Source organism: Pteropus vampyrus, unplaced genomic scaffold (genome assembly GCF_000151845.1).
Source record: "Pteropus vampyrus isolate Shadow unplaced genomic scaffold, Pvam_2.0 Scaffold394, whole genome shotgun sequence".
NCBI lineage: Eukaryota > Metazoa > Chordata > Mammalia > Chiroptera > Pteropodidae > Pteropus > Pteropus vampyrus.
In genome coordinates this window covers 2049092-2072468 of record NW_011889175.1, presented here as the reverse complement: position 1 = coordinate 2072468, position 23377 = coordinate 2049092, and the positions used below count along the sequence as shown (strand labels likewise).

Sequence of the window (23377 nt, the reverse complement as noted above, 5' to 3'; positions counted from 1 at the left end):
CTACATTTGGATGATTCCACAAAGATGTGCAAGTAACTGATCACTTCATTAGGTTCTCTAGTGTTTGATGCCCCAAAATTTACATATAATTTTTTTAATAATAACTTTTCCAGTAAAATTCTCTCTTATTTTAGTTAGAGAATTCTATTTTTCTAGACAGGTAAGTTAAATTATAAATGAAATTAATATCACGATGTAAAAGGGGCATTGCAAAGTTTCTGTTTCAAAAAGAGGATAGTCTTTAAAGTATTATATAAAACACTGCTCCTCAAACTGGGCCATTCTTCGTAATAAACCAGGAAGTAAAATAAATCAAAAGAAAGGTTAGTCTCATCTTTCTGAAGCATCGATTTTAGTCAAGGACTTTTTGAAAGGCAAGGGTATGGCTAACTCCTAAGTAATTTTACTATCCAAACACCTAGATATGGATTAAATGCAAAATTAGCAAGAAATCTAATAAAACAGAGACCTTCTTTGTGAAAAGACTGATTGGGGGCGGCCACTGGACACTGAGATCTGGGAGGCGGGGCTCCACTGACCTGCTTCGATTAGATCAGTGGCTCTTACCTGTTTTATGAATCGGATCCCTGGGTGAGATTTAGTTTGAACAAAGGAATTCCACAACACAAGAGGGATGGGAAAGTGTTGGAAGCCACTGGCCTGGTGCACGCTCTGGTAAATGGCCCAAGGTATGTGTCCCAAGGCGGGTGGTACCTCCTTGTGCTGAAGGCTGTAGACCTGACTATTCCCGAAGTGGCCCTCATCTAAAGCCCAAACTGACTCACCTTCTTGGTTGTCAGGACACCCTGGTTGCTCTCAGGGTGGGTGGTAATGGTGAAATGGCCCCCGTCATCACCCTCCAAGATGCGGTAGGCAGCGTGCCATGCTGGTGAGTTGGGAGCATCCAGATCAGTCACTGTCAGCCTCTGTACCTCGTGGCCCACCGCATTCTCAGGCACACGGGCCTCGTACTGTCAGCGTGGGAAGGACAGCATAGTCAGAGCAGAGAGACTGACCACCCTGCGAGACTGCTTCACTCTTCACCGGCTGTGAATCCTCCATCCAACTCTAGGAAAGCCTTATGCCTCCTACACTGTCTGAAACTGTCTAACTCAATTATCAGGGTTTCAAGCACACACAGCAGAGTCAGCCTCCCAGCTGCTAGGACAGACCACAGCAATCTTGGGCCTGCCTTCTTACATCTAGTGGTGTAATGCTCCAGGTATCTCACTGGTCTAGGGTGCCCAAACCCCCGCCATGTATAGCCACAGATCTAGTTGAGATCAGAAAGGTGTAAAGAAGGTGGCAAGATGGGATAGGTGCCTGATTGCTCTGGGGCACTGACCAGAAACTTTATTAGAAGTTCTGGAACAGAGAGCACAGACTGGGAAATCAGCCACTCAGAACAAATTTTCATCGGGCCTAAACAATGTTCAGCAGTCAGAGTTGCCTAAAGATAGGAGGGTAAATGTCTTCTTGACTGGCACTGAGTCCTCTGTCACTGGAGGTGTACAAGCACCCAATGTGGGAAGGACGGCAGGCATAGGTGCAAGGCAAATGCGTTTTCTTATCATCAAAGATTTTTGTATCGAGCACTTGTTATGTACTGGAGATTGTGTTACACAGATTACTTCATTTTAAACTCAGAATAATGCAGCGGGTATTATCATTATCCCCATTATCCCAGATTAGGAAATGGGGCACAGAGAGGTTAGGTAGTTTGCGTAAGGTCACATAATTAGTAAGTGGTGGGACTGGGAAGTGAAGCAATGTAGGCTGGTTCTGGAGTTTCATTAGTCCTTTATCATCTGATGAGGGAAGGAGGAAGGAAGGGGCATTACCTTCTGGGGATCAAACACGGGAGCATTGTCATTGGCATCAAGGATTTCCACCATGGCCACTGCCGTGGTGGCAGAGCCATCCCCATCCATGTCCGTAGCCTGGATGGTCAGTGTGTACTCAGGGACTCTCTGGGGAGAAAAGAAGGGTGGAAGGCCATTATGAGTTCATTCTGAGGGTTTCTCAGCCGGGGCTCCTGGAGGCACAGCCTTGGGAGAATGTGGAAGGGGGGGAATGTTTCTTCTCTCAATGTTCTCTTGACTCCTCAACCCACGGCTCGCCCAACTGCCCAAAAGAACAGAAGCAAAAGGTGAAGGGGGAGGGGAACTGCAGGTCAGACAGTATTCCTGGCCCTGTTGGATGTGCGGCCTGTGCACTGACCCTGGGCAGATACAGAATGGGCGCTTTGAGCAGGGATTTGGTCAAGGTATTAATTAGGAAATAAGAGGCAACTCCCGATATCCATGGAGCTAATTCTACTTTGTGGTCCACAAGGGACAAATCTGGGCCATGTGCATGCTAAGTGAGCCGTTCCGAGAGGAAATGAGAAAATATCAAACGTCTGCATTTTACAGCTGCCTCTTTAGCCTTAATGAGATTGTTTGGCCGCACGCCATCGGCCCAAGGGAGGTGAGGGACACCAACCCAGGAACATACCAGCAGCCACTGTTAGCTGACTTAGATCCCCACTGCTCTGCCTTGGGCTTTGGGTGTCAGGCCCCAGCCTGGGCAAGCCTAGGTAGGCAGCACTTTCCCTAAGGGCCACTTACCTCCCGGTCCAGGCCACTGGAGATGACACTGATGGTGCCTGTGCTTCGGTGGACAGTGAACATGAGGTCGTGAGGGTCCTTTGGCTCTTGGCTATGGATGGAGTAAGCAATCACCCCATTGTAGGTGTTAATAGCATCATCCTCATCCGTGGCTGTCACCTGCATCACAGAAGTGCCTGGAGGGAGAAGAGATGAGTGAGACCCCTTCCCTCCCAGCTCCAATTCCAACCTTGCCCACTTCTGAGCTCTGAGCGACTCCAACCTGCTCATCAGCTTGGACCCATCTTCCACTTTGTGATGGTGCCCATTTTCCCCTTCTTTGAGACATAATCCTCATAATTTTAGGCTGAGTATAGGCTCACCTGGAACAAAGACTATTTCCCATCCCTTCTTGCAGCTAGCTATGGCCATCACACTACATCCTGACGAATGGGATATGTGACTTTAGGGGAAGTGTTTCTCTGAGTAGAGGGCTTAACTTCCCCCACTCTTTCCCTTTTCCTACATGTAATGGCTGGAGCTCCAGCAGCAACATGAGGTAATCTTGAGAACCAAGTTAGAAGAGCGGAGCAACGAGATAGAAGGAGTCTAGGTCGCCAACACTTTAGTCTAATCAATTCCTACTTCTCTGTACATCTTGTCTACATCTCAGAGGGAAAGGAAAAAGAGGACCCCTTCCCATCAGCACCTGTTTGAGATCATTAATACTTACCTATTTTCCTAGTGTTCTGCTGGCCCTTCCCATCCTCTTCTCCAGTCCTCGCAATTTATTTTCCACTCATCATAAACCATTTTCCGATACCTCCCCCCCTCTGCTGCTTTCCTTGCAGCTGCCATTTCCCAAAGAACCTTGTGTCAGGTGCTTCATATTACATAATTACATAACAGTATATGTTATTTCTAATCTTCACGATTGTTTAAGGTTGATATTATTGCCATTTCCAGATGTGAGCAGTGAGGCTCAGAGGTCAAGAACTTGCCCAGGGTCACAATAGGTAAAGAGGGAAAATCAAGATTCAAATCTAGGTCTCCAACTAGTGGTTCCAAAACCTGGCTGATCATCTGAGTTTCTGGGAAATTTTCAAATATACAGATTCCAGAGCTCTACTCCAGATCATTCTTACTCAGGGATCTTGGGATGGAGTGGGGGAATCTGGATTTTAAAGAAGAGCCCAGGTGATCCATTGCACAGACAAGGAGGTTAGGTGTGGAGGGCTCTTCCAGCTTTTAAGGGTCTAGGCTGACTCCCAGATGGTTCTAGAAGTTGACCCAAGGCCAGGTCTGGGCCCAGCAGATCTTCATAGCTATACTCTCCCCAGTCCTCTTACCGGGTACTACCCCCTCCAAGACACTCCCTCTGAAGATATCCTGGGTGAACTTGGGCTTGTGGTCATTCTGGTCTGTCACGATGATGGAGATGTTCATGGGCTCTTCCACTGAGGCGCCGTTCTCTGACACAGCGTGGCCAAAGAGCTGTGGGTACACAGGTCTGGAATCAGCCTTGCGCTACCTTCCCCACCAGGCCCTGGGGCCCTGCTTCTCTTTGGATGCTAAAGGTTACTTGCCTCATACTTGGCAATCTTCTCCCGGTCCAGTGGCTTATTCACTAACAACCAGCCTGTTTCCTTCTCTATGGTGAAGACGCCTTCAGGGGGGCTGTCTGCCCCAGGCCCCGTGATGCTGTAGAAAATCTTGGTGCCTCTGTCCTTATTAGATTTGAGCTGGAAGTGAAAGGAAATGGCAGTTGACAAGTGACAAATACCTCATGACTGCAGCAAAGACCCCCCCCCCCCCCCCGCCGCCCATGGGGAAGGGTGGAGAGGCACTCGCTGCCTTATCGGAAGCTGCTTCCATGACAGAGGCTTTCCTCTGCAGGTCCCAGTGCTCAGTAGCAAGAAACCTCAAATTCAGGTCTTTAGGTGAGGGTTCCTGTAGCCACCAACGACTCCCAGTGAGAAGACAAACTCATACCTGATTCAGCTTCTGGGGGAAGGGACCTTTGCCATTCTCAGGGATAGATATCGGTGGGACTACCCATTCTCTCTTGCGTCTTCGTAAGATACGTTTGGATGGGGAGATCTTCAATGCCTTCCTTTCCTGCAAAGTGAGAAGACCTCTTAACCCAGATAAGCCAACATCTGGAACACACCCAACATCCTCTCACCTACAGGAGTTAAGGGTGAGGAGAGACCTAGATGGGTCAATTGCAAAAGAAAACTTGGAATAATCTAAGCGTTCACTTAGGAGGCCCAATTAAATATTTTACAGTACATCCATCTAGTGGAATACTATGTAGCTCTACAAGGGAGGAATAAGAAAGCTCTCTATGTTCTGACATGGAAAGACCTCTGACATTTACTGTTGAATGAAAATAACAAGGTACGGAACAGTTTAATACAGTTTAGCATTTTATTTTACAAACACCTGCATAGTGTTTAATATATGTCAGGCACTGTTCCATATTTTGTGTAAAAAGATGGGCAAATAAGACCATATATTCGTATTTGCTCAAACATACACAAAGTCCGGGGGGAATACAGAAGAAATTAATAACAACGATTATTTGTGGGAAGAGGATAGGAGTGTACTGATATATTTGGGTGCAAAAAGAAGGTGCACATGTGTGAATAATATGTTAGCTTTTGCATGAGTCTTTTATAGCTGTATATATATATATGATATATAACATATAAAATATAAATACATAACACATATATATAATTAAATTCCAGAAGGAAAGAAACTAGTTAAACAGTGGTAACTGGTGTCTTCTCTTGGAGTAGAGAGGACATTGGGCAGATGGAGAGAAATAAGGGGAGGCTAGTCATTGTAAAACTTTTCAGTATTTTTTTAGTTTTAAACCATATAGATATTAGCTATTCAAAAAATTTAAAGAAACAGAGATGCATGGTCAAGTGCCTCAGGTCTCTTCCCACAGGCTCATGGGACTGGCAGTCCTGTGTTGGAATTCCCTTCACTTGGGGTTTATCCAGATGATATGGGAAAGATGAGGGAATCCAAGGGACAAGGGCATTGGCCATTCGTTATTCACAAGGCAGCTCTCTGCCGCCCCTAGTGGGCAGATGCAAGCACCACACTGTTTAGATCAGTACCCACGCCCACAGCTGTGGGCAACTGAGAGCTAACTCTACCTCCTCTGAAGGGATAAGGTGGCTCACATTGGCAATATGGGCATGCATGAGGAACAACTTTCTTCCATCCTGCAAGTGGACATGATTCTGTCATTACCTGGGCTGTTCTGTCGTTCAGCACAGTTAAGTCATCTTCAGGGCTAAGCAGGGCTGACTCTTGCCCAGGGTAGCCCTTGAAAACTAGTGTGGGGAAGGGAGAAAGAGAGTATTAGTAAGGAAGGGCTTCTGGAAGGTACCCTAGAGGAGATAAGACCTGACAATAGCCCCAACTGGATCAAGGCCACTGCAGAAGGAGACGTGGCCATGGCTTACTTCTTCTGAGCAGTAGTGCGACCAAATACAAGTTTCAGATGGAGCTTCCAAGTTTGGCCTCTAAAGGGCGGCCCACTTTGTAGACAGTTTGTGAATCAAACCCCTTTCTTTCTTTGCCAAGTCAGAAAACTAAGATAGACGTTGAGTGACATTAGCCCCCAGGGGCCTCATGAGACATAGGGGTGACCCAAGGTCACAGCTGGAGGCAGAAAATTTTCAACATTTCTAAAAGCCATGAGTCTACCTACATGTAATATGCATCCTGCTACACCGTCACCCATACAGGTTACTCTGGACAACCTCTGGTTGTTTGAGCTTGTCACGTTCCTTCTGAATCCCCCCTGCTTGGCCACCCGTTAATAAGCATTCTGAGTTAACAGCTACCATTCACTAAGCCAGAGACTGGGCCCACTTCATTCTTACGACTACTCTACTAAGGTTTTCAAAGACAGGAACAGTGAGGCTCAGAAGCCAGGTTGGCCTGACCCCAAGGCATTCACTAAAGAGTACTCACAACCAATGTTCTTATCCACCCTTCCTCGTGGCCAAGGCATGAAATCAGGGAACCTGCCAGGGACCATACCTGGGTCTATCAGCACCACGCTTTGACCCAGTGGTTCCCTTCATGCTGGCCCAGACACCAGAGCTCATCATTTTTCCAGGCTGCGGCACAACCAGGACCACCAGGACAGTGCTGTGCCATGAAAATATCAAGGGAAAGTCTTCCAAGTATTCTTTTTTGAAAAACTGTCCTTTAGTTTCAGATAATAATGATGATTGTTTTTAAAAAAATCCTTCCTCAGTATAAGATCGGATAGCAAATGAGGTTTTTTCCTTAACTATATATAAAAGTAATGTGAACATTAAAGTATTCAAACAATATATGAGTATAATATTTAAAAAGTAGAATTCCAAAGGATTAATATCCTGAATATATAAAAAACTCCTAAAATTCAACAACAAAATCAAACCAATTTAAAAAGGGGTGCATATTTGCAAAGGACTTGAAAGGACATTTCTCAAAGATATACAATGGGCCGATAAGCATCTGAAAAGATGTTCAATATTATTAGCGAATCAAAATCACAATGCGATAACACTTCACACCCACTAGGATGGCTATTTAAAAAACCCCACGCAAAGGAAAAATAATTAACGTTGGCAAGATGTGAAGAAATTGGAACCCTCATGCACTGGGAATGTGAAATGGTACAGCGGCTGTGAAAAGTTGGGAGGTTTCTCAAAAGGTAAACAAAGGATTATCATAGGATCCAGAAATTTCACTTCTAGGTACATAGCCAAATAACTGAAAACAGATACTGTACACAAGTTTTCATAGCATTATTATTCACAATAGCCAAAAGGTAGAAACCCAAGTGTCCATCAAGGGATGAATAAACAAAATGTGGTCTATACACACAATAGTATATTTATTCAGTTTTTAAAAAGGAATAAAGTTTTGACACATATAAGATAGATAAACCTTGACAACATTATGCTAAGTGAAAATGAGCCAATCACGAAAGGACAAATACTGCATGATTCCACTTATATGAGGTACCTAAAGTAGTGAAATTAATAGACAGAAAGTAAAATAGAAGTTACCAGGGGGTGAGGGAAATGGGGAGTTATTGTTTAATAGGTACAGAGTTCTGTATGGGATGATGAAAAAGTTCTGGAGATGGGATAGTGGTGATGGTTGCACAACATTATGTATTTAATACCACTGAATTGTTTACTTTAAAATGGTTAAAATGGTCAATTTCATGTTATGCATATTTTATCTCAATAAAAAAAATGTAGAAGTCTGACGTGGGAGTATAAAATGTGATATTTGGGGAAATTGTTAGGCAGTATTTACTGAAGCTAAATATACACATTCCCCAAGACCCAGCAATTCCACTTTGAGGTATAGACCCAACAAAAATACATAGACCAAAAGACACATATTATAATAGTCACAGAAGCACTGTTTATATATAGCTAAAAACTGGAAACAGTCCCAATGTCCACCAAGGTAGAATAGATAGAAAACATCGTGGTATATTCACATAGTAAAGTGAATCAACTACCATGACATGTGACAACATGGATGAAACTTACAAACACATGGTTGCATAATAAAAACTAGATGCAAGAGAGAACATATGTATGATTGCAATGACACAAAGTTCAAAAACAGGCAAAATTCAGCAAGGTGAAAGAAGTTAAGACTCTAGCCATCTTTTCGGGAGAGGGGTTAGTGAATGGAAAGGGACAAAAGGGAGCTTAAAAGCATACAAAGCTGTCTTCTGCTCTCCAGAGCCCAGCGCCAGCTCCCCGGAGCCCAAGAGCTCTCGCATAAAGGCAGGATCATTTGTGGAAAGGCTGGAATGTGCCCATGAGTAAGAGAAGATGGCATAGAAACCAGAGCTGCCTCCTTGACGACATCCCCACTGGAGTCATGGGCTGTGACATGCTGGGCTAGTGGGAGGAGAGGAAAGAGGGATCTAGGCCTGATTCAGCTCCAGGGGGTCCCAGAGGTCAGCGGTATCCCCAGGGAGAACCTACCCTTTACTTCCAACACACAGCTTTATAGTCTCATCTTCTGAGGAATCTTGCTTTGCTTTAGGGCTAAAAGAACCAGGAATGACATGTGGCAAAGGTTAAATCATCTTAATATAGGGCAAGAGTTAATCTATGGAGCACTCCATGGATTATTGATCCAGCTATGCAAAATATTTAGTAGAGTTTTATAATTTTCTAGGGAAGTTTTTTTGTGATGGAGAAAAACAAAATACACAGAATGCAGAACTGCATATATAGTATATGTAATGAGGCACAGAAAAAAAAGACTGGAAGGAAATCTGCTTTCCTAATGATTGGGGTTACCAGAAATTTTTTTTTTCTTTCTTTTCCCTTTTTTTTTTTTTTTTTTTGATAGGTCTAAGTTTTTTCTCACCATGAATCTCTTATCAGGAACTGTGACACTGCCCCCACCGCCCAAGGCTCCCTCGAACTCATATGTTGAAATCTTAACCCCTAGTACCTTAGAATGTGACTATTTGGAGATAGGGCCTTTAAAGAGATGATTAAGTTAAAAATGAGGTCAGGGTGGGCCCTAATCCAGTATAAGTAATGTCTTTATAAGTGGAGGAAATCTGGACACTGATGTTACAGAAGGAAGACTATGTAAAGACCTAGGGAGAAACTACAAACTAAGGAGAGGGGCCTTGAAAGAAACCAGCTCTGCTGACACCTTGATCTTGGATTGTTAGCCTTCAGAATTGTGAGAAAATAAATTTCTGTTGTTTAAGCCCCTCAGTCCATGTTACTCTGCTACAGCAGCCGTAGCAAACTAATACAATGCTCACCAATCTCAAGTCAGGAATCCCTCCCCTCATGAATTACTATCAACAGCTAACATTCATGTACTTTCTTACTTAATCTTCACCAAGCACCCTATATGAAGTTGATTTTAATACCTGTTTTCTAGATTGGGAAACTGAGAGGTCAAATGAATTAAACACCAAAGTTACATAGCTAGGGAAATGGAAGAGCTCTAAGTGGTACCTAGGCTGTCCACAGCCTGAGTCGCTTTCTTAAACCACTATGGTTATATCGTCTTTCTGATATACCCCAGTTTTGTTTTGTTTTGTTTGTTCTCTCCGCCCCACCTCCCATGACTTGTTCTTCTCCATCTGTTGAAATAGCAGAGATTGATTTTTGGTGCCCAGTGAGGCAGTGTGATATTTGGAGAAAAGTGCTAGACTTGGGGATAATAATAGTAGCTCTTTTAGAGAGAGTTGTTGTGAGGATTAAATGAGAATGAGTATAAGGGACTGACAGAATGCATTAAGACAGAGGCCCCATTCTTATGCAGGCTCTGACATTAACCTGGTGAGTGACCCTGGGTAAAAGCATGTGAATTCTCTGGGCCCGGAATTGTTTACTGAAGCTTTAAGCTGAGGCCTGCCTTCCCTTGACTTGAAAGGAGTGAAGCATGTTATTCGAGACAGTATTCAAGAATAGTAGGACCACACATACTTTCTCTTTGATGTAATAGGAAGAATAAGAAAAGCTTAAAGGGAATACCTAAACTCACTAGGTGATTCAGTGTTGCTTAAAGCTGTGTTAAGCTTGCATGCAAAGGTCCCTTACAACTCTTTTGGTTAGAAACATCAATATGTTGATGCAGAATTTGATTTATTAGGAATTTAGTTTTTCTCATTTGGAAGATGAAAATTAGACTTCACAGAGCCATCTTGAATATTGCATAAGACAGAACCCCAAAATACACATTTGTAAACCCCAGGACCATATACAGACTCTTAATACCACACAAGGAAACTGGAGTTCAGGGAAGATGCCCAAGGTCACACAGGTAGTGAGCAGACTTAGAATCCAGGGTGGTCACATTCTAAAACCAGGTTCTTCAACATAGCATTCATTTAAGAACTCATTAAATGTCTCCTACGTGCCCAACATTCTTTTAGACACTAGGGATGCAACGGGGAACAAAAGTGTCTCCCAGTACCTTTAAAGTTTTATAGGATATTGCTTCCTGTCCACAATCTGTCTAGCAAACTAACCAACAATGCATTGATTGTAATAGCAGAAGTCTAGAAAACCTAAATGTCCTTCCATACATGGTTAACTTTGTGTTATGATACCATCTATACAAGAGAACACTATGCAGCCATAAAAAGCATAAAAGATGAGGAAGCTTCTATGTATCGATATGGAAAGATCTCTAAGACATATTGTTAATTAAAAATAAAAAGATATAGACACCATAACAGCATCCACCCTCTCCTGGGGGGGTCTACTAGGTGCCTAGACGTTCTCACTGTGGCAGACGTTTGAACGCATAGGGACGGCCAGGTAGCTCTAAGCAGACGAATAAAAAAATGTGCCCATGAAAAATAAATAAATAAATAAATAAATAAATAAATAAATAAATAAATAAATAAATAAATAAATAAAAAGATATAGAGCAATGTAGTCTCTGCTCATATGCTAACATTTGTATTTTTAAGTTGTATTTGAAAAATACCTAGTAGGCCAAAAAACTGGGCTTATGGGTGGAGAAATCAGCAGCTAAGGAACAAGGATAATTTTTAGTGTGTACCCTCCTGAATTCCGACCCACATGAATGCATTAATTATTCAAACACCAATAAAAAATTAAGTCACTTTTTCCATTCTTAAAACTGCCGTCTTCCTAAGGGAAGGTCTTCAGCCAGCAGAGGTCTGGCCTGATAAGCCTGTCCGAGATTTCCCTTAATGAGAGACTCTCCATGAGCCCTCCAGTCCTCTCCTACCAGGTCACCCAGCAGGAGGCTAATGGATTGACTCCCTTATTGCTCAGAAGCTCTAATTCCCCAAACTCTAAAAGCTGCCAGGAACCCAGAAACCCTCTTTATGCTGTCTACAAAATCTACCCACCCTCTCAGAATGCACAACGCACTTCACTACTCTGTTTGCTGGCACACTGCCATTATTGTATGGTTCCAAATATTTGCAGCACTGTATTTGGGTTGTCCATCTATTTTAGAGGAGACAGTGCCAACAATTAAGAAGCCAATAGTCATGCCTCCCACGCAGACTGCATTATTCCAGTCATACCAGAGTGCCTGACCCCATCAGCTCTAACGTGCATTCACCTGGATGCAGAATACAACCAAAGTGTATGAGTCAGACAGGCAGCAACAAGCTTCAAAAACCTGAGACACCCAGCTAAGTGTTTTCCTATCCAAATCCTCAAGAAATAACCCGCAAGGTGGACATTACCGACCCGATTCTGACAACTCAAGAAGCCAGAGGAGTTGAAGTGCCAAAAGAAGCAGCTTTGGAGAGGTAAGTATACAAGGCCCCAAGAAGAGGAAGCAGCAGGACCAGATTTCAAATATTAAAGGCAGGTAAGTGATGAATACGGGATTTGGAGTCTGAAAAACTTGTGTTCAAATCTACACCGCGTGAGCATATAGAAACTGTTCCCTCATTTGGAAAATGATAATAACAATACCTACTCATAAGGTTTTTGGGAAGTTAAAAGGGATAATATTCACACAGCACCAAGCACTGTGTATGGATGGCTCAGAGTAAGCCTTCAACAAAAGGTTCTGCCTCCAAGTCTGGGCCTCTCTAGACCATACAGAAACTGTCTCCCGAAGTGGGTAAGGACTCAGCTACAGCCATATGCTTTACCTGAGGGATGAAGCACCAAAGGGAGGAATAAACAGGACCAAAGAGCATAACAGGGAGCTGGCTCAGTCTGCATTCGAAGAGGACTGTTTTGTAGGGGTACTCTGAGGTTTACTGGGGAAGGCAGGCCTCACGGACAAGCTGACCTGCCCAGGGAAGATTGTTGAGGCACCTGTAGGAACATGAGCAGTTTTCTCCACCAGCCATGAGTCACAGACTGGTAAACGGTAAACCCTGAAGCAGATCATTACAACTTCCTCCCAGAGGCTTCCTGGCACCAATGGTTTGTACCACCAGTTTCAAAATGAAATGGATCTAAAACCAGACCTCTCATCATCACTCATTGCTCTTCCACCCCACCTTCCGACACCTAGTGAAGTAAGCTGATTCCTATTCCCGACTGTGGCCTACTCCACAAGGCCACGAATTTAGGCCAAGTCATGGAGGCATGAATGGGCTTGCATCAAATTCTGGGGCAAGTTGGTAAGCTCTGATGAGCACATAGGGCAACAGTTCAGATCTTAAGGCTGGAAAACAGATCTAAACATAGCTTTTACTTCCATACCCATCTGGGGCCTTAAAGTCATTTGGCTGCTTCAGACTGTTTCTCCCACAGAGATTCTGAATCACAAAGTCAGTGAACCAGGGGGAAAAGGTAGGTATTTATACCAGTATAAGTTGATAGCTTTCAGCACCGAACCTAAATACACAATTCCTAGAATACTGTTGGGGAAGGGAGTTAGTAGCCTGAGACTGCGTCTAGAGAAGTTAATTTTTAAAACGAGAGCTCTGTGTATCTGTCCTAGATAGAAATACATCCAGTAGAACTAGGAGTCTCTGGCCCATGCTAAAAGCTCCTCTCTAAAGACCACCCTGCCAAACCTAGCTTCAGATCCCAAACTGGTACCACTATAATAAAACATGGGTAAGAGTTAAGTCCCTGGGGTACTAGAGCTGTTGCAAAAAGAAAGCTTTTTAAATAGACTTTTAAAAACTGATGGATACGGGGCTGAGAGCTCATTCCAGGCCTGCTTTTAGGTTGGAATTGCTTCAATACCTCCAAACTCTCAAGAAACACCTTGAAGGTCAGGAGCATGTCTTCTCAGCCATGATGGAGGTACTACACAGCCCCAGTGTCCAACCTTACTGGATGTTTTGGCAAAATAAAACAACCCATCTCTCTGGGGATAAATGTCTTTTGAGTGATCAATCTTAGCCAGTTTCCCTACTGATCTTTGGGCATTTTGACTAGAAGGGAAGAGTGTCTGAAAGTGCTGCCCCAAAGGGCAGTTGATGGGGGATGGGGAGAGACTGCCAAAGAAGTCTCCATCAAGCCTGGTTAGGGACATAATCTAGATCATTAAGCAAACAAATCTGTCCTTACTGCTATTGCTACCCTCTGTTAGGGATTGGGATAGGAAGGTACAAGGGGAAAGTATATGGAAGTGCCTTGAAAGAAGATTCTGGTGTTTTTCTGAATAAGACTACATAAAAAAAAAAAAAAAAAGGTTCACTTACTAAGAAATACAGATGAAAAGGGCAAGTATTGAGGAATATTTGGGAAATGGGTGCTGCTATATATTGTTAGATGATGGGGGAATGTATATGGGCTCAACTTTCCTGGCAGTTAAGCCTTACACAAGCCCTTTGACCCAGAAATGTGCCGGAAATCACCCCAGATATGACAAAACCATAACTGCAAGGATATTCATGACTGTTGCTTAAATAGTATAAGAAAAAGCCTCGACGACTTAATTTTCCACAGACTTCTGAATTATGTGTGCTACGAGTTGCTCAAATGTCTAATTCATAGCCTTAAATAGCATAAAAGAAAACCTATCAAGGAAAAACAGTGCTCTGCTGGGGGTTGGGGGGGAAACAGGTCACGAAACAGCCATTTATAGTTTATAGCCTGCTCCTGACAATTATAACATAAAGTATTAATATTTTTATTCTTGAGAGATAGGGGGAGAGGGAGAAGGAGAGGGAGGAGGACAGGGACAGACAGACAGGCAGACAGATATGGCTGAGCCTTGGCTGCAGCAAGGCAGACTAGCTGTCCCCCAGAACCAAATGTTCTTCCAAGCAAAAGAAACCCAGGCTGGTGGCAGGCGAGCAGGACCAGCTGGAGCAGGCCAATGAGGCGAGGCCATGAGGCATACCAGGAGCCAAAGGGCTCAAGGCCCGATTTGAATGCCCCAGGAGTCACCCCAAGGCATGCCGGGAGGTAAATCGCTCATAGAAGCTCCACGTGCCCTGCCAGAGCCACTTGGTGCCCTCTGAGAAGCTAGAGTCTTCTTCCCAAAAGCCAAGAGGCGAGTAAGCAGACCCACTGCCCTGGAAGTGTTCATGATGATTTGTCACAAGATCATGATCTCCAGGGAGGCCAAGGAGTTGAGCATCATGCTGGAGCTGAAGCACTTGATGGAAGGCATTCTATAGTGGCCGCCAGCGCAGCAGTGGCTTTACAGAGATGACCAGCTGCTGTATGACAGCCTGACCCTGTGAGTGTGTGCCTATACCTGCCCCCACCTACGCACTGTTCAACCTGGATCTTCTCGCAAATGGGGCCAACAGGGCATTGGAGGCCCTCGGCATGGACCCCGCTCCAACCCACAGAAGTATAAGATGAAGCTGGATTGTTAGGGAAGCAGGGCCGGAGGGCGAGCTGCAGAGCAGCAAAGCAATGGGACTGGGGTCTTCTACCTCAGATCGGACACCCTCAGTGAAGACTTGGTTAGGGAAGTGGACCTGGAAGATCTATGGAAAATGTTCATTTGAAAAGATAAAGGTCCTTTATGGGTGATGACCTCCATTTTGCTTATTTTCCAGGTTTTCCATAGTAAACGTTTGTTTGCAGTTAAAATGAGATGTTATGATTTTTCCCTCCTCTGATTAGAAGAGTTATGTGGTAACCCCACGTTGTTGACAAGAAAAAAAAAAATTCTTTCTAGAGGAGTTAGTCTTGCCTCTCCAGAAAGCTCTTTGGAAAGAGCTGCATTACCCAGATTCCTCCTTACCCTTGGGAGCTGGATCCTCTCTTAAAATCCCCAGAGAGAATCCCAACTGGGTTACACTCCATAGCACCCTAGGTGTTTGGAGCCCGGCTCAAAGCTCAGCATGAGGTGTGCTGTGTGGCTCACTGGTTCCTACCCTCAAGGACCACAGCAGAACAGAGATTCCAGTGATCAACCTAGGAGAGCAATTAAGGGGCTGGCAGGTAAAAGTTGCCATTGGCCCTGCATCCTTGAGCAAGTCCTTTCATATTTAACCCATGTAAGAGTGAGCGTTCAACAAATGTAAGCCCTTATTAATTTCCATTCTCTAAAATGGAAATACACACACACATACCCAGGCTCTGGTTAGGGCCAAACAAGATATGTTGTGCTTTTTTAAAGCACAATTAAGTATTAAAAACCAGGGACAGTGATGTAAAAAGCAAAACCAAAGAACGGGTCATCCAGCATCCTGATGTGAGCAGAAAGCTATAAATGGATGAATGACTGAATTAATGAATGAATAAAAAAAGGATCAGTGCCATAGAAGCAAGCATTGGAAATCAAATTCAAAATACCATGCTTCTTTCATTCACATCTCAACAGTTTATTCCTTTGTTTTAGATCCTCTCTCAAAGAGATACATTTAGCTCTTCAGTGGCCTTCATATCACAGAGTAATGGTTCCCAAACATAACTGATAAAATTACTGAGAGACTTTTAAAAAAATCCAGACTCCTTGCTTCCAGCCCACCCATCCCTTCTACTCGATCAATATCTAGAGGTAGAGGGGAAGGCAGTTCATTGGTTTTTTTTAAAGTTCTTGATTCTCTCATTTATTTCTTGTAAGTAGGTAAATGGATATGGCTGTTTGAGGGCACTTCAGAATATTCATTTAATGGATCCAGAAAAACAAATGTTACTGGCTGCTATAGTTTTCACCCATATCTGTGCAGGGCAGCGTTAGGGAGATATCAGGTGAGAAGGCCAGTCTATCAAATACGATTCCTACAGCACAGCTTCAGTAACCCCAGACCTGTTCTACCTGTGCAACTACAGTACACACGTGCAGACAGTAATGTCACTTCAGAAACAGTCTCAGAGGTTTCCCAAAGACTCCAAAAGCCAGTGATGAAGAGAAAGGGGCTACTAGGAAGCCAGGTGGGGAAGTTTTAGTGACACATTAGTCAGTATCAGTGAATCAGAATCTGGTACAGAAAGTGATATAGATCTCTGGACTTAAGAGAAAGGTTGATGAACCCACAGTTCCAGAAAGACAGAGAATCTCTCACTGACATTTCAGAAAAATTTAACTTATCAAATGCCAAGGTCATTTCTCAAGATCAGCTCATACCCCATCTACCAAGAGAAGGAATGGGCCCTCCAGCTTATGAACGAGACCTGACTGTTACCAGCTGACCTAAGTCCTTTACTCTCCCAAGGCTGGACCAGTTAAGCTGGAACCAGTGCAAGGTAGACCAGGTAGCCTGCTATTTTGAGTCTAAATGAGACTGGGATTCAATGTGGTTACTCGGAGAAGATCGTAGGAAGGATTTATGCTGAGGTGTCTGAGAACAGATGCTTTCTCAAGCAGAACCCCAATCCAAGCCTCAGCACATATATGTTCCAAACAATTATCTAGTACTGACTAAGAAAAGATTTGCCCTTTGTTGGGGTGTTTGTTGTGACCTTGCAAATGGTGTCAAGCCCAAGAAGCTTCCCTTCCCTCTTTCTCCTTAAGTCTTTTTTTACCTGCCCCTACTTTCACAAAATTGTTTGGAATAACCTGGTTCTTTATATCTTTCCTTTTATTTAAATAGAAACAATTGTCTATGGCCAGGCCACCCTGAACGTGCCCGATCTTGTCTGATCTCGGAAGCTAAGCAGGGCTGGGCCTGGTTAGTACTTGAATGGGAGACCACCCCTAGGAATACCAGGTACTGTAGGCATAAACAAACAAACCAACAACTAACTTGAAAGCTCACAGAACATTAAAGAGTAAGGACTTCACCCATCATTGCTCTTTACTAGGTATATATCACACTGGTATCAGATACCACTGAACTGCCAAATTACCTCTCTCAAATCCAGCAATGTAAGAGAAATCATGCCAGAGAAAGAAAAACAGACCTGGTCTTTCTCTACTTGTCAGATTAGTAAGCGAAGTCAGTACTATTTCTGTTCTATAATCTTACCTTTGGCCAATGTGAGTTGCTGTTTTTATTAGTGTGGTTTTAAAGTTGCTGGGTACTAAGCTTATCAATTAAAGCATTTTGGAAATTAAAAAAAAAAAAGTTTATAATCTTCTTTATTCTTAGCCTAAATATGAGCCTTTTCTGCTTTCAGTGAATGGCATATAAAGCACTCTGCTACTCAAACCCCAAATCTGGATCTCAGAAGCAGCCCAGAGTACCTGGGCTCAAATTTTGGTTCCACCACTGAGTTTGGGGAAGTTGGTTTCCTCACCTATAAAATGGGAACGATGCTAACAATATCTACCTCAGTTAAATGAGTTAATATTTAGCACAGTGCCTGGCACATGGTTAGTTGGCCTCATCTTCCTAGACCATTTCTCCCTCAGATACCCCCTCTCCCAGTCAATCACCAAGACTCATGCCTCTTCATCTCTACCCCCACTATTTGGTACATACTACATCATTTTTAGCCTAAGTGAGTGCAAAAATCTCCCTTTTAAAAAGAAATCTTTTAAAAATGCAACAGATGATACATTTGAGAAAATGAAATAAGATCAGTTCCTTGTTCAGACTCATCAATGACATGACATTGTGTTAAGGATAAAAAACAAAATAATGTGCTCAATCCCTATCTCTACTGTCTAGCCATATTAGTTCTCTTTTTAAACGCATCACAATCTCTCCATCATCGGACCTTTGCAAATGCTGCTGCTTCTATCTAGAACAGCGTCTTCCTATATTTCCACTCCAATTTTACCCAGGTAACTCCTAACACCTTTCAGATCCAAATCTAAAAGTTACTTTCTCAGGGAAACTTTCCCTCAACCCTCCCAAAATAGATCAGTTTCCCCTGTTAAAAAACTCTCCTAGCTTTACGTAAATTCCTTCCATAGAATTCATTATGATTTGTAATTATGTTTACTTGTTATTATCTAATCACCTATCTCCCTTTCTAGTCTCTATCATGCCCAAAGGCAAAGACTGTGTTAGAATTTGCTCATCAGTGCATCTCAACACTTAGCACTTAGCACAGTGCCCGATACAAAGTAGGGGTTCAATGAACTATGAAAGTCCTTTGACCCAGCAATTTTGCTTCTAGGAATGCATTCTAAAGAAATATGTGTACAAACTTGTCCAGCTGTAACAATACTATTATTACCACCACGGACACCTAACATTTATTTACTTCATGCTTTTTCATACACTATTTAATCCTCACTATAGCCTTATGAAATCACCATTATCATCTCTACTTTATAGATGAGAAAACTGAGGCATAGAGGTTAAGCAACACACCCGTTTCCACAATTAGTAAGTAGACAATTTAACCCAAGCACAGTGGCGCTGGAACTCTAGATCAGACCCTCTCTACATTATAATAGTTATATTTTATGCAGATTTCAATTACAGAAATGTGAAATGGTGCCATAAATATTAAGTTTCACTTTGTATGCAGAGTTTGAAGAGATGCAAATCTCCAAACGAGGAAAAAGTATAAAAAGTCACATCATTTCAAAACTGGAGAGACCAGTGAATTTTAAGCATCCCCCTAGCTCCCTCACTCCGCACACACACACTTCACACATGTTCGTTCATATGAGAATGTAAGTCTTGAATCATGGGAGTTATTAACTTTATCAGGTTCTCAAGAATGCATCTTTTACATCGATGCAACCATGCTGCACAAGACTGTGTATTGCAGTAATATTTGGGTTTAAGAAAAAACCCGTAAGTCCCTCTTGGGGGAAAATAAGACCAGAAATGAGTATCCTCTTTAAGAATGGAAATCAACGTTTATTCAGTACAATGCTTGCTAACTAGCTTTTGAAATCTAAAGAAAACTTGAGAGAAAAAAATGTATTTTTGCTTTGTCACATTCTCAAGCTCTCAACACTCAAGAAAAATAATGAAAGTGCTAATAAATGTGATAATGTACTTCCAAGTTATGCAATTTAGAATTTTTCTTTTTGGTCATTTTAAATGCTTTTGAAACAGATAATTAAGACATAAAACAATGGTTAGTGTGAAAACTAATGATTTTTAAGTGGTATAGTAAGCTTATTAAGCTTGCAGCAAAGCCTGTCTTGAAGGTATTATTCAAACATAAAAGCGTAATTTATCTAAATGGGGTTAAGATGAAAAATTCATTTGATCCTTTTTCTACATGAGTCTTTCCTAAAAAGGTGATTCCTGATAGATTTCTAAAACTCCAAACACTTTACAATTTCTATGTTATCTCCTCCCCACTGCTACATCTTTAAAGATAAAAATAGGGATCGGCTACATAAATCATGGTTTATCTACCATGTAGAGGACCATGGAGCTGTTAAAGAATGAGATAGTTAGCAGTCTGGAAAGAGGCCTGATTCAGTAAGTTAAAAAAACAAGTTGTAAAATAACGTTTGTAGGCATAAAGTCCAACTCTTGTTTTAAAAATTCTTGTATGCATTCATAAGTTTTTCATAAAGAAGAAGGTCTATAAGGATTCACATTAAGCCATTAACTATGCTTATCCTTAGGGAGTAGAACTAAGGAAGAGAGGAACTTTCATGTGCTTACTTCTGATCTGCTTCTACTGAGAGGCAGTGGAGTTAAAACTCAAGCTGTTTAGATTTAAATCCAAGCTCTGATATTCACCAGAATATTTGGGGCAGCTTAAATTAACCTCTCTGGCCTCAGTTTCCTCATCTGTAAAATCGGGATAACAAAAGTACCTACTTCAAGGGATGTCATGGTGATTAAACAAGCTGTATATTTGACTGAAAAACATGGTTTTTACAGTGAACATATATTAATGTATTAATGTCAAATCCCAACCAACCAGCCCAAACCTACATAAACAGTATAAAATAGTATAAATGGAGGAGAGTATGATAAAAATTAAAAGCACCCTAGGCAACTTTGATACTTAGTCAAGCTTGCAAATTACTGAGGCAGAGGCCAAAGGCAGGAGCACACCAGTTGAAGTGTGGTTGAGTCCCAGTTGGGGAATGCAGAATTCTGTAAGCGGAAAAAGACCATAAAAGACAAGAAAATAACAGGTCTTAAAGCCTTGGTGGCAAGCCCCAGCTGAAGCCGACTCCACAGGAGAGGGCGGGTGTGGGCTTGGCGTCCTGTTCTGGCTTGTGTGTGGAGAGTCCACAGGTAGCTGTCTTTTCTCCCTGCCTGAAGCTACAACAAGATGGGGCTCGTTGTGAGAAAGCAGCCAGCCTTCAGCAAGACACCAGGATGGTGGAAGAGCCCTCCAGCCCTGCGCTCTAAATTGAATTAGCAGTCCACCTTCTCGTAGCTCCAGGGCCACTTCCCGACAAAGGACAATTAGAGACTCAAGGCTGAGGATCTGGGACCAGAGTAACCTGCCTCAGGCCACATAGTCTGGGATCAGAAAGCAGGCCTCTAACCCCATTTTCCCTTGCCTGTGCCCAGGTGTTACGCCGTCGGGCCAGTCCACACTGCTGGGTTGGACAAGAGTCTGAAGAACTTCTGAATGGACCTGAACTGGGGGGTGAGGGAGAGTAAGGAATACATTATGGTTCCCAAATTTGGGGGAAGAATAGTCTCAGAAAAGTACACAGTTCCGGGTGAGCAAAGACTTCCTAAAGGTAATGCGAGACCCAGAGGTCGGAACCCCTGGGCAAGATCAACCTACTTCTAGTCTCCAACACAGGTTTAAAGTTGCTTGGTAAGGGAGAGAGAATTTCGAACTCATCTTCTATGCTCTTAGATAAGCAAAAGTGGGGTTACTGAGATTGAGGGGGAAGAGAAAGCCTGGGATGGTGCCTCCTCAGCCTCATCTCCCCATCTAGCCCTTGAGATGCTTACGAGTCCTGAGGGAGAACAGCTCTCTCCTCTCTAGGGTTCTGTGTAGCCCGGAGGCTCTCATGTAGGGGAAGCAGCTACCAGTCCTCCCACTTCCTGGCTTGTGGCCCTGGCTTTGAGTTCAAAGATAGGGTAAAGGGAGAAAAAAAGGCATTCATTTGGCTTTCTTTCCCAAGATAAGGAATCTGGGTTCACCGAGCAGGCAGCAAGACCCTAGGACCCCAAAGTTCAGCAGGACCATGGCCACTGCAGCCCAGAGAGGATTCTGTCAGCTTGAGGAATTCGTAGCCCACTGATGTTCTAGGTAACCCAGAACCACAGGAGTGCCCAGATTCGGCTAGAGGAAGAGGAGGTGGACAGAGTATATCAAGCTCCTCCACTCTGAGCAAAGTGGGGGAGGTCCTTGATGCTGGGGAGGCGTGGGGTGAGGAGAGGCAGAGGATAAACAGCCAGAAGCAGACTGTCTGCTATCAGGCAGTTGCTACTGAGCAGGGTATCTGGACCCTCCCTTTCCCCCACTACATCCTAAAAGGCAGGCCAGGAGTCAGATAGAAATGACCCCTCCCCTTAACTTCAGCTCTTGGTGATTAACAGAGGCCTGTGGAGGGGACAGGAATTCAAAGCTCTTGGATCAGAAGTTAGTTAACTATTTCCAATCTTCCTTCAGCTTGGCTCACACCCTCTTTCCCTCTCTCACCCTCCCAAAGGGTTAGTACCTCACACTTAGGAGTCCAACTTTGGTTCAAACCCTAACTCCACAATTTACTAGCTGGGCGACCTTGAATAAGTTATAAGTTACAAGGTTAGGGTTCCTATCCAGTTAAATCGGACCTATTCCACCCCCCTCATGGGGCTATTAGGAGGATTAAAGGGGCTTATTATATAAAGTACATAGTGTAGTTTCTGGAACTTAGTAAGCTCTTGGCAAATGGTATTTAGGTTGTGCTTTGTTTTGTTGGAAAGACCTACCTCACCAGGCCTGTTGCCTGGGCTGACAATGCCAGGTAACTAAATGAAACGAGGGAGAAAATACAACTGAGGCTGACAATGTCCATATCCTCAGGTCTGGGAAAAATCCAGAAGGGGGTCGAGAAGGGATGCTGGAGGTGGGGCCCAGTGTCCTGGTTCCAAAGGAGACTTCAGAGACTATGGCCTCCAGGGGGCAGTGGGACTTCAGCCATATCTCCTGCCTTTCCCAAACTCCTTGCTGCCTCTGTGGAGACAAATCCCAAGCTGGGCTGGACCCCGCCTTCTTCTCCTCACTCAATACTCTATGGACCAGCCAGACTACACATAACGAAGTTCCTGGAACCTGTGTGATGTTCCCGTGTCAGGAAACTTCCTGCCACCTCTCATGGCCCAACCTCCTTGGCGAAACTCTTCCCCAGCCTCCAGCTTGGACATCCTGGTTCAAGCCTCCACTTTCTCCAGGTCCTCCCCAGAACATGTCAGCAGCCCTTCCTATGTGACTCTGTATTTTCCCTGCCCCACCTCCCACTTGGCACACACACACATGTAATATATATTCATGTACAAATATATTACTTGTCTTTCTTCCTCCACGAACAGGTAAGTAGCCCACAAAGCCTGGATATATTTCATGTTTTGTTCACTAACGTACCCCTGGCAACTAGAACAGTACCCGGGACTTAGTAGGTACTCAGTAAGTATTTGCTGAAGGAAGGATTCACTATTAAAATTGCCTGGGGACTGATCTAGACTTGACCACCTTGGCCATGAGGAGGCTGCTGTCCATCCACACACTGGCCAGGATAAAAATCTTCACCCAAGAAGAAGACCTCACCGAAGAAATTCATGGCCCTTTCCAGATTTCTGTTCTACTTTGAGGGAAAGTAACAAGCATTAGTTTAAGGGCAAATAAAGGGAAGGATTTCTCCCCCAAGACAAAAAAAGACAGTTACCAAGGACATAATAAAGATTTGTTGTCTCTAAGCATAGGGCCAAGTGAGAAGCAAGAATCCAGAAGGTATGGGCCTGGTAAGGAGACTGTTGGGGGAGAGGAGTGGTTAAATCCAGAAGAAAAGCTACATCAAGACAGAGAAAAGCTGACTTCTCGGTACCTGCCCGCAGTACTGAGAGCCTCAGTTAA

The 23377-nt window shown here is 43.4% G+C and overlaps 1 protein-coding gene and 2 pseudogenes across 5 annotated transcripts in view; 2 read left to right on the top strand and 1 right to left on the bottom strand.

Annotated features, from left to right (window-relative positions):
• CDH3 (cadherin 3) overlaps positions 1-23377 on the bottom strand; it is a 96174-nt gene that overhangs the window by 11281 nt on the left and 61516 nt on the right. For all 5 annotated transcript variants that reach the window (XM_023523477.1, XM_023523476.1, XM_011380554.2 and 2 more), the window contains 7 exons: positions 5859-5941; positions 4581-4706; positions 4175-4330; positions 3938-4082; positions 2610-2785; positions 1842-1970; positions 786-971 (listed from right to left, as the gene is read on the bottom strand). In XM_023523477.1, the coding sequence (XP_023379245.1) occupies positions 786-971; positions 1842-1970; positions 2610-2785; positions 3938-4082; positions 4175-4330; positions 4581-4706; positions 5859-5941 (1001 nt within the window). The remainder of the gene's footprint in view (positions 1-785; positions 972-1841; positions 1971-2609; positions 2786-3937; positions 4083-4174; positions 4331-4580; positions 4707-5858; positions 5942-23377) is intronic.
• On the top strand, positions 16091-16993 carry LOC111731718 (annotated as a pseudogene).
• On the top strand, positions 17082-17202 carry LOC111731740 (annotated as a pseudogene).